The sequence below is a fragment of the Copadichromis virginalis genome, linkage group LG13 (assembly GCF_057382275.1).
Source record: "Copadichromis virginalis isolate Kocher_CV1m ecotype Utaka linkage group LG13, C_Virginalis_male_GT1.1, whole genome shotgun sequence".
Taxonomy (NCBI): Eukaryota; Metazoa; Chordata; class Actinopteri; order Cichliformes; family Cichlidae; genus Copadichromis; species Copadichromis virginalis.
The window spans coordinates 13344255-13359056 of NC_140630.1; the positions used below are offsets into that span (position 1 = coordinate 13344255).

General features: G+C 37.9%; 1 protein-coding gene across 1 annotated transcript in view; it reads left to right on the top strand.

The window, feature by feature from the left end:
- The window catches only part of fmn2a (formin 2a), a 36787-nt gene extending 22015 nt beyond the window's left edge, over positions 1-14772 (top strand). The window contains exons 8-17 of the mRNA XM_085477375.1: positions 2529-2620; positions 2712-2841; positions 2941-3087; positions 3689-3748; positions 4421-4541; positions 7813-7905; positions 11105-11156; positions 12165-12314; positions 13324-13405; positions 13648-14772. Coding sequence (XP_085333501.1) covers positions 2529-2620; positions 2712-2841; positions 2941-3087; positions 3689-3748; positions 4421-4541; positions 7813-7905; positions 11105-11156; positions 12165-12314; positions 13324-13405; positions 13648-13674 — 954 coding nt within the window. The 3' untranslated portion in view covers positions 13675-14772. The remainder of the gene's footprint in view (positions 1-2528; positions 2621-2711; positions 2842-2940; positions 3088-3688; positions 3749-4420; positions 4542-7812; positions 7906-11104; positions 11157-12164; positions 12315-13323; positions 13406-13647) is intronic.
- Positions 14773-14802: the final 30 nt, after the last annotated feature.

Genomic DNA, 14802 nt, shown 5'->3' on the forward strand with positions numbered 1-14802 from the left:
GTACAAAGTATCTCATAAATGTAGTTTCATTGAAAACTGAGTGACATAAATAGTGATTAAGGCCTGTCTGGCTCTGTTTAGCCCTGTACTAGAAACTTGCGTAATGAATACCATTTGGCTACCTCTAGTATTCTGGCATCACAAATATCATCCTACTGTACTTTGCATTTGATATTCCACATGGGACTGTATTTCTCATGCTAACCACCACCACAACATGCCCTAGCAATTCAAAGATCACACGCTAATGCCTACTTGTCCCCAATTACACCAAACACTGCTGGGCTCCACTGCTGCCCTTTGAAAAGGATCTGCTTTGTGTTAAATATATTTACACTTGAAAACATCTCGAGAGAAGGCGAAGGAGAGCTTGCCCTCACCGACAGAAGGCAGCGGTGTGCAGAATACTAATCTGGCCCTTCGTGCGTTTGATGCTGGTGTTTGATGTTTTCCAAGGATCCATGCCGAGGCCAAACCCCAGAGTAGGATGGAGAGAAACAGAGGATGAGGCCAGATTGCTGAGACTCAGACTTTGGGGGTCTAAGGGCTCTGGAGGGACTAAGAGAGAGTTTACATTTTCTTCCTGGAGATGGTTTTATTGTTTTGCCCCTCTGCGTCAGACACATTAAGATCTATTGTCTTTGCCTCTTGTGAAACGAAGGGGCATTTTTGGCTTGCTTTTTTTTAAACCACCTTGTATAAAACTGTGGTCCAGAGCCTGGCAGCAGGATAATAGTCAGGAATGTAGTCTGGCTGAAGGCAATACTTTTAGCATTTGTGAAACCTATACTGTATAGGCTGGCATATGGTTGAGTTTATGTACAAAACATAATTTGAGAATTCTTTTACACTTGAGATAAAGCTTCCAGACATCAAAAGGGAAGAAAATTAGGGAGGGTAGGGGGTTGTGAATGGCCTAAGACACGCAAATAAAGACTTCAATCCAACTGAAATGTTGCAGGGTTTGAAGTGCAAGAAAACCTCTAAACACCTTGCAACAAATTTTTGCATGGATGAGCATTCAAAAGTTTCAGTGAGCTGATATCAGAGACAAATGGGGGGGGGGAATGAAAAAACACCAGTACAATTATTTTTGCAAAACTACGTCTAAGAAGCATCTATTGATATTTTTGTTCAAAAATCATTCAACATTCACATGCTGTTTTGGGAACATGTCCAAGTATAACTCCTTCTAATGTGTATTTTTTCAGCTATTACAAAAAGGCTCACTATTTCCAAGGGATGGACTTTAATTTGAATGTATGTTTTCACCACTTTGGAGTGCTGGGTGTGACTCAGAGGATAAAAGTGATTCAAGTAATATCCAAACAAATTATTTTATAAAGCACTTAATACTGTTTCCTGTGCTGTCAGTGTCCCACCCATTTCTCTTACAGATGTGGTTTTTCACAGATTTTCTTCTTTAGTTTTTTTCTTTAAATTTTGGTTTCCTGACTGTGACACCGCTACCCTTGATCCTTACCAAAATAAAGGAAATACATACACAGATATGTTTCAGCAATATCCATGCATGTTCTCTTGTAATCAAGCTGTGCAAAAGTCTTGAGTCGACCCTCATTTGTTTATATTTTCCTTCCAGTGAGCCACTTTAAAAACAAACAAACAAAAAAACAACAACTAACGGCTTAGACAAAAACTAATTGTTCTCACTTCTTTAGTTGAATCTACAGTAATGCCAATGTTAACACAGTTTGAAACCAGCATTTCTAAAAATTTTCTACCAACAACTTGATTCACAAAGTAGTATTAGCTTACAAATTTAAAAGTTCAGGACACAAAAGTGGCAGGTCTAAAGAAACAGGCCTGGAAAAAAAAAACTGTAGAGCAGATAAACTTCATCTGAAAGTCATCTAATTAAGAAACAGTCAAAAATAAATATTCGCCAAAGACTTGACACAGGATCTGAGAAACTGATCTGGAACTTCAGTTGATGCATCTACTTTTCTGCAGCCTCATCAGAAATGGTCTCAGTCTGGTTGTCAAGAAGCCATTCTTAGGAAAGAGAAACAGGGAGAAAAGGCTGAGGTATGCAAACTGCACAAGAGCTGACAACAGGTCTCATGGAGTGATGAATCAAAATTGAAAATTTTGGTTAAAATCATCAAAATGTTTGAATAAGGTCAGGAGAGTACAACACTGAAGAAAACATGGTGCTGTCATGGTTTAGGGCTGCATTACAGCTAGCACTGTTGAAGATCTTGTCAAAATTTATGAAATTATGAACACTGATAATTACCCTCAGATTTTGATCCATCATACGATGCCATCTGGAAAGCATGTGATTGACAACAGCTTCAATTTTCAGCAATGACAATGATCCTAAAGATGGTGCCAGTGCATTTTCCTGTCACAGTATCAAGAAATGAGTGATGACTCGAGGCTTTTGTAGAGGCACTTTGTGTTTTGGCTAGCTTAGTTTAGGTTTAAGTAAAATAAAATAACCTTTTGTCAGCGTCATAACTGTAACCAATTTCTATTTCAACTTAATGTGTACTTTCTTTTGACAGAGAGCTCAAGATGATGAGATGGACAGCATTAAAAAGCACATTAAATCTGCCAAAGGCAAGGAAGATGCCAAACCACTAGACAAGCCAGAACAGTAAGAACTAAATACACCCTCTAAACTAAGTCTGTTCAATGTCTTGCTATTAAATATATGGTTTAAGTTGACTGGTCTTGTCCTTCGTCAGGTTTCTGTTCCAGCTATCACAAATCTCCAATTTCTCAGAAAGGGTGTTCTGCATCCTTTTTCAGTCAACCTTCCATGAATGTATCACTTCAATCCTCCGCAAAATTGAAATCCTTCAGAAAGTGTGCAAGGTGAGCCACTGGCCTTCTTCTCAGTTTGTTTTATTTCATGTCACTCGGTTTAGCCTTCATATCTTCATCTTGCGTGTCTGTGTGGTGTGTTCACCTCAGACTCTCCAGAGTAGTGAGGCCGTATTGCAGGTGCTCGGCCTGGTGCTGGCTTTTGGCAATTTTATGAACGGAGGAAATCGGTCTCGAGGGCAGGCTGACGGCTTCACCTTGGACATTCTGCCAAAACTGAAGGACGTTAAAAGCAGTGTGAGTACTGGAGTAAAAGCAAACATCACTTACTTTGCAACTGCAGATGTGTAATTCACAACAAACCTGGAAAGGACTGGATTAGAAGTGGGGGAGAAAAAAAATGTATAGAAGAGAGGTCTGTCTAGCTTTGTTTAATTCACATTACGCAGTAAAATATAAATAGGAAAATAATAGTTTTAAAATGGGACACAGGGTTTCAAAGGTATTCTCTCCAAGGGGTCAAGCCTTATGACCATAGCTGGGCAGATTTTGAGGAGAAGCAATCGTGTTTGCTCTGATTCAATATCACAGCAGACTCGGAGTGCCCTTGGCACTGCCATATAAGGACGCAATGGTTTGTGTTTTTGTAGTGGCGGACAGAGTAAGGTATCCATAAAGAACATCAAACTTTCCACCAACTCTTAAGTTATGACGGCCAGCCAAGCACAGTTGTTTTGTTGTAGTACTCTTCCAATGTCATGATTTATTCCTAACTTCTAAGGCTGCTGTCTCCATTCTTGTTTGCCCTGCACAAATTAAAACGTCCTGCTCCAAAATGATTAAATTAATAAATAAAGGGATCTTGGTTTATTTATTTGGATCTTTCTCTTTCTTTCAGGATAACTCCCAGAGTCTTTTGTCCTACATTGTTGCTTACTATTTAAGGCACTTTGATGAGGTATGTTTTGGTTCCTGTTTATTCGAATCACTTTTCTGTTTTAGTCTGATTTGCTTAGAAATCCTTCCAGAGCTCTCTTTTCATCTCCTCTCTTGCCAGAGGATACCATGGCTTATCCTTTATCAAATTATTTATTTTCCCTTTCCTCATTTACGGCAGAAACAAATCTCTCTCTACCTCTCCCTCCCTCTCTTGCTTTCCCGGGCTCTCTCTTATACTTCTCTTTCTGTCTTTCACTCTTCATCTCCCGCTCCTACTCTGCTTTGGTCTGGCTTCGTTCAAACCTGCAGTCTGTTCATTGGCACAGCATCCAAAGCAGCGCTAGTGTAAATAATTAGGTTCTCCAGATGAGATGAACTCAGTAGTGCAGCTTGCCAAAATCAACCTGCATGACATGGCTGTAGCACTCATTATGACCTGTCACTAATGCTGATGAGGAGAATTGACATGTGCTTTGTGACCCCGGCTTAATGGTCATTATCTGCTGTAGTTTTAGACATCTTCTCTGGCATGTCTGAACTGCTGATAAGTACATGTCGGTCCCTCAAGACATTTATTTAAATCTTGCCTTGTGTGTAAAGTATAGAGAGGCCCTCTTCCATTTGAGAAAGATTGATTTTGACATTGCAGTGTGTGTGTTTTTGCACACGTATGTGTGTTGTCTTTAACCAGGATGCTGGCAAAGAGACATGCGTCTACCCTCTGCCTGAGCCCCTGGACCTTTTCCAGGCTTCCCAGATGAAGTTTGAGGACTTTCAAAGAGATCTCCGCAAGTTGAGGAAAGACCTTAATGGTACAGTGATAAACTTACATTCCATAGTTTTCCTTCTTGTGGGCACATCCTAAACACAGTATTTACAAAATGCTTACAAGGTTGTAAACTTGGTTGTTCTGTAATTACTGCAAGTCTTATAGCATGTTTAAAATGACACTGCATTGATATTTATGCAGCATATGATAAAAAAAAATGTATGAATTTAAGTGTTGCTTGCATAATGCAAAATAATTTTCCAGACCTGACCAGCTATGGTCATGTGTGGATTGCACAGGCCAGTCAACATTGAGATAGCATCTGTTTGTTGTACAGACAAGCTAACTGGAAGCAGATGTTACTTGTCAGATGTAGACTCATGTTGGACCTGGCGTACCTTTATTGTCGTCATGAACGAGAAAGAGAAATATAGACAGGGAAAGGTCAAGGAACTTCTACTACTGAGAGAGTCTGTTCAGGCTCTCCTCATTGTCCTGGAACTCAAAAATACAAATATGAGACTATTCAGAAGATAACTGCAGCTATTCATAATCACGTTTCCAAAAAAGTTGGACCACTGTGTAAAACATAAAATAAAAACACAATGAAATGATGTGCAAGTCATTTAAATCCTGCGTTAAACTGAAAACAATAGAAAGACAAATGCTATTTTAGGAATATGTGCTCATTTTAAATTTGTTACTCGTGACATGTTTTAAGAGATGGGGTGGTGTGGGTTGTTCGACAACTAGTTGAAGAACCCACTGTTAATTAGAGTAATAACATAGCTGGCTATATAAAAGGCATACTAGTAAGTTTTTCAGATGCAAAGACATAAAGGGATTATTACTCTGTGATACACTGCATGGATAAATAGTTAAGCCATTTAGGAATTAAATTTCTTAACTTAAAAAGAACAGTAAGACTGTTTTAGGAAGACTTAAACAAGTATTGAAAAAAAGTCAGATACTCTGGCCTCACTGGATTAAATACAGCCTCAATTCTATAGTGGAAATCAGCACACCAGCTCAAAATCACTTACAAAATATATTGTCAATAAACACAGTTAACTAAAACCACCATACAAGGAAAAAACATTTTTAAACATGATGATGAATCACTGGTGCCAACTCTTTACCCAAACATTTTAAAATGGACTCAGGCAATGTGGAAAACTGTCCTGTGACTCATAATCAACTGAAAATTATAGATGCTGGTCTTCAGGACTCAAGTGTCAGGGGACTGCCTAGCTTAAATAATTTCCCCCAGGGATCAATAAAGTATTCTGATTCTGATTCTGATTCGTCTCAGTGCATAGCTCAAAAGCAAGCTTTTGTGATACTGTAGGGGTGCATTAGTGAACATGGTATGGATACTTCTCTGATCTGCAAAGATTTGATTAAGGCTGATTAATATATACCGTATTAGGAGAAACATTAACCATCCAGATGACCCATTTTTCAGGAAAGAACTTACTTGTTTCAGCAATCAAATACCCAACCACATTCTGCATGCATTACAATAGTAAAAGAATCTGGATGCAACTGGGGAAACTACATGTAACATGGTTAGTAATGACCTTTATTAATCATGTTTTTCACACAGGGTCAGCATTTAATCCTCAACAATAGTGTTTTGGTGACACAAATTATTATTATTATCATTATTATTATTATTATTATTAGACCTAGAAGTTGCTAAGAGTTGGAATGCTAATTTATCAGCTAAGGCTAGCTACCCTTGTTAGCAAGCTGTATTCATAAACTGCATAGGTGCAACCACATTGGCTGATTAGTGCTAAGTGGAAAAAAACACCAGAATTTCACTCACCTAAGCCTTAGTGTTTAGATAATACATTAAAAATGCTCCACATGCACCAGATACGCACAGTGAAGAAGTCCAGCTTAATCTCGAGCTGTTTGTGAGAGGCCTGTCAGTCAAAAAGGTCATGCCCCTGATTAAGAAGTCGAGGTGGAAGAAAAATATTCACCCTATTTCATGTTGTTATCAGGGGCAAAACTGGTCTAGAATATGCTTTTTGGTGCAGTAAAGAGTCACGTTTTTGTTTTTTGTTTTTTTCCCCCCCCACTTTGCCTTGGCTTCATTTACCAGCTCTGGATCTTGTCCTTTAGTTTTGCTTTTTATATTTAAAATTTAAAAAGTCAGCACAGAATGAACTTGAATCAAGAAAAAGGGGGTTATGTGATAATTCCACAAACCATGGAGTTTGTGGAACAATAACTCTTAAGTGGGAACGCAAAAACACAAAGTAAAATAGGATAATGGAGAACTGTATTAATGTTATGTCACTACACATTAAGATCACAGGAAAAGGTTTGGATATTTGATAATGACAAGCCAAACTCACTGGCTGAGTGAAAAACATCTTAATTTATGCAGCATTTAGAAAATGCTCATTTTCATTATTCTTGCTCTAGAGGTGATTTTTTTATTTTTATTTTTTTTAAAGTGTATCTTTGAGCAAAATGATGCACGTGAGTGTGTACTTGCAGCCTGATCGACTATTCCCTAAACCTGGTCTGTTCTCTATCATGTTTTATGTGTTTTTGCTGCTAAACCAATCAGACGCCTAAAACGTATTGCCAAATATTGTTTTTTCTCTGCTGTAATGATTCTTTAGGCTGTTCATTATTTGCAATTCATAAAGATGGAGTTGCTCACAGGGGAAACTGACTTTCGACCCCAGTGGCTGTGGCACATACTGGCCATACATAAATACATCATCACATGCTATACCTGCAGACCTCTTCATTACCTAGCAGAGGTAGCTGAGTGCTCTAGCAGACATGGGCTTCGATGACAGTTCCCAGAGGGGTTTTCCGATAGGTAGGCGGCGTAGAAATGGCCTTGGCTGGCCCAAAGGACATCAGCAAGTAATGCAGTGGAGAGAGAGCTTGCTTTGCCTTTTTGGCTGAGGCACCATATGGTCGATGAATTACCACTTGCCCAGTCCCGACCTCGTTGTTCCCTTAAGCGTCTCATGGCCTCTCCACCTCTAAGGCCTTGAGCTGAGCTTGTGTATCTGTTATGCTTGCAGATCGAGCGTAACAATAAGTTTCTCCTGGGATCAGACCGCAGGCCTTCCTGGTTGCTAGGGCTAACTTATTAGTCATTATGGGTTATTATGTCTTTGCAGACACTTATTCAGCAAAAATTCAGTAGAGATTTATTAAAGCAAGCTCAGCTAGGTTAAAGAGCACTGCAGATAATTAAAGCGCCAATGGTGGATAAAATATTTCTGTTCTGGAAGACTCCCCCACCCCCCTTATCTTCTAATCTTTTGTTATTTCAGCATGCTCTGCTGAAACGGAGAAAGTTTGCAAATTGTCCTCTGAAGAGAACCTGCAACCATTCAAGGACAAGATGGATGAATTTCTCAATCGAGGTGAGAAAACAACTGAATATGATTTTGTCTACAGTCTACTTGACTCGACTGTCAGTGAATTCTATTTAAATATTAAACTCAACAATGAACTGCAATGTTTGGATCTTTGTATCAAAAGCTTGATGTATCTTTGTATCTGTACCATAGCCGTCTATTACTGACAATCCACACCACTGCACTAATATGTTCCTTCATTACTTTAAACATAGTCACTGTAGTGTATTTGGAGTTCCATAAACACTGTTCTTCTGCTGAAAATCCTTGCCAGATCTGCAGCTGAATTTGCATGTTAAGTATCAGACCTTTCCATAGAAATAATTTACTACTTTAAGAGTGCATGCTTTAATTTAATGATTTGTGTGAGCCTATGTGACGCAGCTCATCCATCAGAATGATGCAAGTTGTCCATGCCTGCAAACACATTTAAGATCTGTTTCATACCGTTTTACAGTTGCTATACACACACAAAGACTCAGTCAGTGTAGTTTCCATAGGGACCTCTGTTTATTTCAGGGTGTATTGAATAATTCACTGATGTTGTTTCAAGTTTGCCTATCTGTTTTGAAAGATCATGACTGCACTTGGAGTCAGTTTAGGGTTTTTTTAATCGTGATCTCTGCCTAATAAAATGAAGCACTCTTGCTCTGACTCAAAGGGGGGAAAAAAGTCTAAATTTGAACTTGTCATGTAGCTTCTTGCTGTAAATTGACTGCCAAGAGGAGAACTGTATAATGTGGCGTAAAACAGACTTTGGAAAATTATCTTTTTCATTAAGTAGACTTTGAATATTACTTGGTCTTTATTTGTGCACTCAGATGTAGAGGAATTTGACTGGAATAATGATACTTTGCCCTAGAGGTATTTGGATGAAAACAACAAAGGGTTTGGCCTCTGAGTACCGTGGCTGTGATAATAAAATTTGTGAGCTGCAAATTTTCAGTCAACAGGAAAAAGCTACTGCATTTTTGTTTAAATAGCATCAAAATCTACCCAAAATATAATCGTGTTTATTTGTCATATTCACCAGATGTCATGAAGTTGAGCTTTTATCTGTAATCTAACATCTGCATGCAGCAATATTAGATTATTGCAGTCTACTTCAAATGTGTAAGACTTACTGGATTTTTTTTTTAAACACTTGTTTTAGAAAAACAAACCAATAGTCATTATTTATGTAGCACTGGCTTTGACCCTGGGTACATTCAGTTGACTGTGACCAATCTTCCTGAAGGACCCAACTTGCAGGCCTCTTTCCAACTGCTTTTGTATTCAAATGAGAGTCTAATACATAGCATATGTGCTTCAGCAGTAATGCTCACTGTCCATTTTAAAGGAAGTCTGCAGATGAAAGCATCTCTCCCATTTCCACCTCTCCCCATCTCCGTTCCTCTCTCTGTGCGTTTGAGAGAAATATGGGGGCTCTCTCTTTGATGCAAATGATGAGGTTTTTCCTCTGAGACCAGAATGTAAGCACTGTAACATGGACATGTGACTCACAAGGCTCCAGACGGGATTCTTGAGGTTCTTCCACTGCAGCAGTGAAAAAAGAAACAACAGCCAAATGTCTTATTTTTGTTATTTCTGTAATTTCTAAAAAGCCTGGGGTTAAACCGTTTCTGGCTCCACAGTTTAAACCGCTTTTGTTTATTTTCTGACCATGCAACTAACCACAGAATAACAGTGGGAGCGGACTTGTTGGAGCTTGGCTGTTTGGTCTAGCTCCATTTTCTCCACTCACTTCACAAATTCTCATGCATGCAGGCCTTTGATGGAGTCAATATGACTAGCAAGAGAGCACCGGCCATGTGATAATCTGTTTCTGATGAATGTAAAGATTACTAGTATGACTGATGGCATACTCTTGCTACATTTTCTACTAACTGCAACCTAAGAAATCAAAGCAAATAAGCCAAGAATGTTAAATAAACTTTTAAATATCAATGCATAGCACATTATGGAAAAAAGAAATATTGACTTTAGATAGACATGTTGATGTTGTGCAACAATGCTGATGTTTTATATCTTTAAATAACCTTTTTTTTAAGTTTTCCTCTTTTGTTTGATTCTCTCCCATAATATCACAATATCTTAACAACATCACAATAAGATTATTAGAAAAGAGCAAACTATATAGACTTGATACTAAATCATTCGGCATGATAAAGGTTATTTAACAGTCTATTATATATTATATTTTATATTAATTTTTTTAAAATGTTGTTGCATAACTTCATATTTCTCATCAATTTGTTATCATTTTTGATGGACAATCTGCAGTGACGGGCAAGATTGTAGGCTGCAGAGTGATTTAGCACTTTAGAATGATAATGCATAGAGCTCCTCTCAGCAGGTTTGTCTGAGATCTTTAGATGTGGTTCTGGCTTCAATTACACAAAGCAAGCAGATATTCAACTGGGTAAAAGCAGCACACGGGTTTGTGCCAGGAAAGATTCTCTGTTCCATCTACTGTCATCTGTCTCACAAAGCTATTTGCAGGCCATAGGTCATTTCTGATCATTTGACAGTTTAAGACAGCAGGTTACACATTACTGACCTTGAGGGAAAAGAGATGTTATCTGGGCAAGAATTTAATGCCTAGCCTTTTGACAGTTATACAGCACCATAGTGAAGATATAGACCAACAAAACACAGCTGGATCGACTCTACAACTGCTGATATATTGAAAAAAATGAGATGAAAAATCAGCCCTTGGATCTGAAATTTGAGGAGTACTAACCTGCGATGCTTGTCTAACCAAGGCTGTCACATTTGACTGCTTTTCGTTCATATCATAATTTATAACGCAGTCAAAATGATCCCGATGGCACCCCAAGATAAGTGTTGTGGTCTGCTGGAACTGCTTGCTAATGTGCACCATGATGTCCAACTACTCCCTCACACCTCACACAAACGTGAACACAGTCATCTGTCTCCATTTGAAGTAATATTACACAAAGAAGCACTTGTTCTGCAATCGCCACTACTCATTTGTCAGTTGTGCAACAGCATACAATCCAACACTCAATAATGTCATGGCTCGATGTTGACCCTGAGCAGGACTTTTGAGTTAAGTAATGGTGACATCTTGAATCTCCTGGTATATACAAAACACACTATAAATGAAAGAGCTGTCTTTTAAGGGAAATGCAAAATCCGTCTATTTGCAAATGCATAATTTTTTTTTCTTACTCTTTCACAGCCAAAACTGAACTGGAAATGCAGGAGAACCAGCTAGCAGAAACTCAGAAGATGTAAGAAGAGTAGTGTGTGTGTGTGTGTGTGTGTGTGTGTGTGTGTGTGTGTGTGTGTGTGTGTGTGTGTGTGTGTGTGTGTGTGTGTGTGTGTGTGTGTGTGTGTGTTTAAAAACCTTTTCCTACATATCTTTGCTCAAAAAATAAATGTTACTTTGCATTTTATTTCCTGGATTTACATTTGGTCGTCTTTTAAGTTTCAAAGCAGTGATTGTAGTTGTGAATTTGAAAGTAAGGTATAATGCAATCCAACACAGTTTAAAGTGATATACTCTCGCTGCAGTGAAGAAATATAATCTTGCAGCTTTGTCAATATTTATGACTCCTGGTTCCTTCAATTACATGGAAGGTGCAGGCCGTCATGCCAGGCCTTCAGTAGACGGGAGGCCCCCTATGCAGTGTCTATGTTGTTTATCTAAGTGGAGCGAGAGTAGACAGCCATGGCTCCAGGCTTCTGTTACTGCTGGCTTGGAATGTGTTCCTATAGCACACTCCAAACAAAGAGACCCCAACCTGTCCACGATATTAATCCACTCAAAATTGCTGCCACATTTAACACCTTAGTGTATGTCATCCGCTGCTCTATGCACACTTTCTTTTTGCAAGATCTGTCTTTGGCTCCTTTGTCTTTTATCACTCATGCTTACACACCAATAGAGTATGTGCACGTATGTATACACAAACATACAAAAGAGGTTCATATGGATAAGGAAAAGGAGCGATACAGCAAAATTCATCATTTTGGTTAAGTCAGATTTTCTTGCTTTTGCAGCACTAATAGCATTTTTTTTTTCGTTGAAATGCACGGTCATTATTGTTTTTATTCTTTTTTTTTTTTTTAGTTACTCTACTATTAAATCTCCAAAAAGCACATTATTCCAAGATTAGCTATCATATTTTGCATATCTGCGTAGGACTGCCAAGTTTCACAATAATTGGTATAGTTTTCTGTAATCTCGTGTTGTAATGTTTTGGTCTTGAAGTAATGTTTTTCTTCTCGGTCCTCAGTTTCTTGGAGTTGAGTGTATCCTTCTCAGTCAAACCGAAGGCAGGAGAGAAAGAAGTCTCTCCCCACACATTCTTCTCCATTTGGCATGAGTTTTCCACAGATTTTAAAGACCAGTGGAAGAAGCAGAATAAGCTGATCTTACAAGAGCGGTGAGCCATATGAAGATTCCTGTTCCACAATGTGACATTTTCCATGATACGGATAAATCCCTCTGATAGGACGCTTAAAACTTTTGACTAAAAATGGAGTATTGCTGAGATATCAGTCCATTTTTTTTCTTATTTTCTCTGATTGGGAGCCTTAAAATGTGATAACAGATGTGCCTAGTGCTCCTTCATTTTGAATTTTCCCCAAGCTTGAGTTTCCAAACCATTAATAACATGCAGTGCATCTCATGTTCACTGAAGATCCTATCAGATTCATTCAAATTCATGAAGGGAAAGAGGGCAAATGACCCAAATCTTTGTCCTTACCCCAGCAACGAAAAAAAAACACATGCATCATCCAGTTAGCTTCCAGTGGTTTGATAAATATGAAGATATAGCTGCATATGTCAACAAAAAGCAAATTGGTCCATTATTTCCAATGAAGATTGACTTGTGATAGTATTTGTAAGCGAGGTCCAATGTCATAGTCTTTGCTTGTTCAGTAGGAAAGAATAAAAACTAATTTGAAAGCATTAACTCTTTGTCCTTTGCCATATGTGGAACAGTAGATGGTAATCCTCACTTCTGCCTGTATGGGCATGCAAAGATGCAGCACTACCATGCATTGAACATGTAATGGGTAGAGACAACAGGCGAGTCTGCTAGTATAAACTGCTCTACTCACTCAATGCCAGCATGTTAATCATTTTTCTTTTTAAAGAGCAAATGAGTAGTGACATTTCTGGCCCTCTCCTTGCTATAGTAAACTAGAGTGAATCATTTCAGAGTAGAAGGTCTGGCCTCCTGTCAAACCAAAATCCTTGTGTTTAAATGCCCCATGACCACAACTTGGATGGTATAAACCTGAAATCTTTAGCACTATACTACATTTTTCTTTTTTGATGGTGTAATGGTGAATTTTAGTGACTCTGTGTAGCTCTATGCAGCTAATTAATTGCTCTTAACATCTTTATCACATGATTGGCATTTATTTCTCCTTTTTTTTTTTTAGGGTCAAAATGGCAGAGGAGTCTTTTAAACAGGCCAGGCAGAAGGCTTCCTACAATGTGACACCCAAACATGCAACTGGAATAGTATGCATAACATTTTACTTTTTCTTATTACTGTATGGAGTCATCTGTTTTCTATTTATTTACTGTAATTCTAGCAGTACCTGCCTTTTTCTTTCACCTAACAGACCCAATTGCTCGCAAATGCTTGTCAGTGTTTTAAGAAACAACAATCCTGGCTCTTATAGTAACATTTTAGAGCGGAGCGCCAGTGCTTCCAGCTGTAAATAACTCACACTTTTTTCTTGTCTTTTTTTTTTCCACAGAAAGCAAAGTTGGGTAAGAAGATCTGAAGCAGACAATGGAAAATTATCATCACCTAGCCTATTGCACAAGCTGTGTTTGTACAATCTGACACGAGTCATCAGTCATTTTTAGCGTTTATTTGCTCCCAGTATTTGTTTTCAATTGGTTTAGGGCTGTCGAGTGTGAGCTGGTTCAAAGTGTATCGTTTAAACTTGGGATTAAAGCTAATGTCCTTACCCACCATTTCACAAAATGAAACGAGTCTGTGTTATAAAAAGGCATCCCTAAGCTGATTACTGAATTCAAGTTGCATGAAAATTTGCTATAAATACTTGGTGTTCTTTTTCTGTTTTGTTTTTTGGTGACACTATGTTCAAGCTTTATCAGTATACATAATATGTAGCCATTTTTTATTGCCGTTTCCAACCCTCAGTTTCTAGAAAAACCATTAACACGTTGTTCACATCTCCCTTGATGGTGAAAAGCACAGGATTTTATAATATTTCTATATGGTGCCTTATTGCATAGTGGAGACTTTAAATGAGTTGAACAAAGCTTATTTTTGAGATGCATCAATTGTGATTCAATGATACCTACAAGGAAGAAAAGTCTGTTTACATGGCCTGAAAAATAACTAATTTACTCCTTTCAAGATTTTCATCTGGTGCGTTTCAACTGCGAATTCTACGTGTTTTACATACAGCACCTCATCTTTTAGTGTTTTTTATTTAAATGGTCATGTCTTTCTAAGTCATGTGATCTGATAAATCCCCACTATTGTTCTTTTCAACATTAATGTAAATATGCTTTCTTTCAAGCAAAATCCTATGCAGATAGTTTTACCTTTTGTGTTATGTGAAAGAGTGTGAATATCCATTGGCTAAATCAGCAGTAGAATCATGTGATGTGGTTTTAATGTACAATACCAGCACTGTGTTTTGACTGAATACATCTGACCATTAAAAATAATATAAATATATATTTATTGAATAAAAGACATTACCCTGATTTTTGTGATAAAAATTCTGTTATTGGTGATCAATTTCTGTTTATCATATGGCAAATTATATGCACACTACACATCACTTTGTTTTATATGAAATAGATTTAATATATTTTTACATACTTAAAACACACGTGTATATATTGTATACATTGCATTGCAACTCCATTAC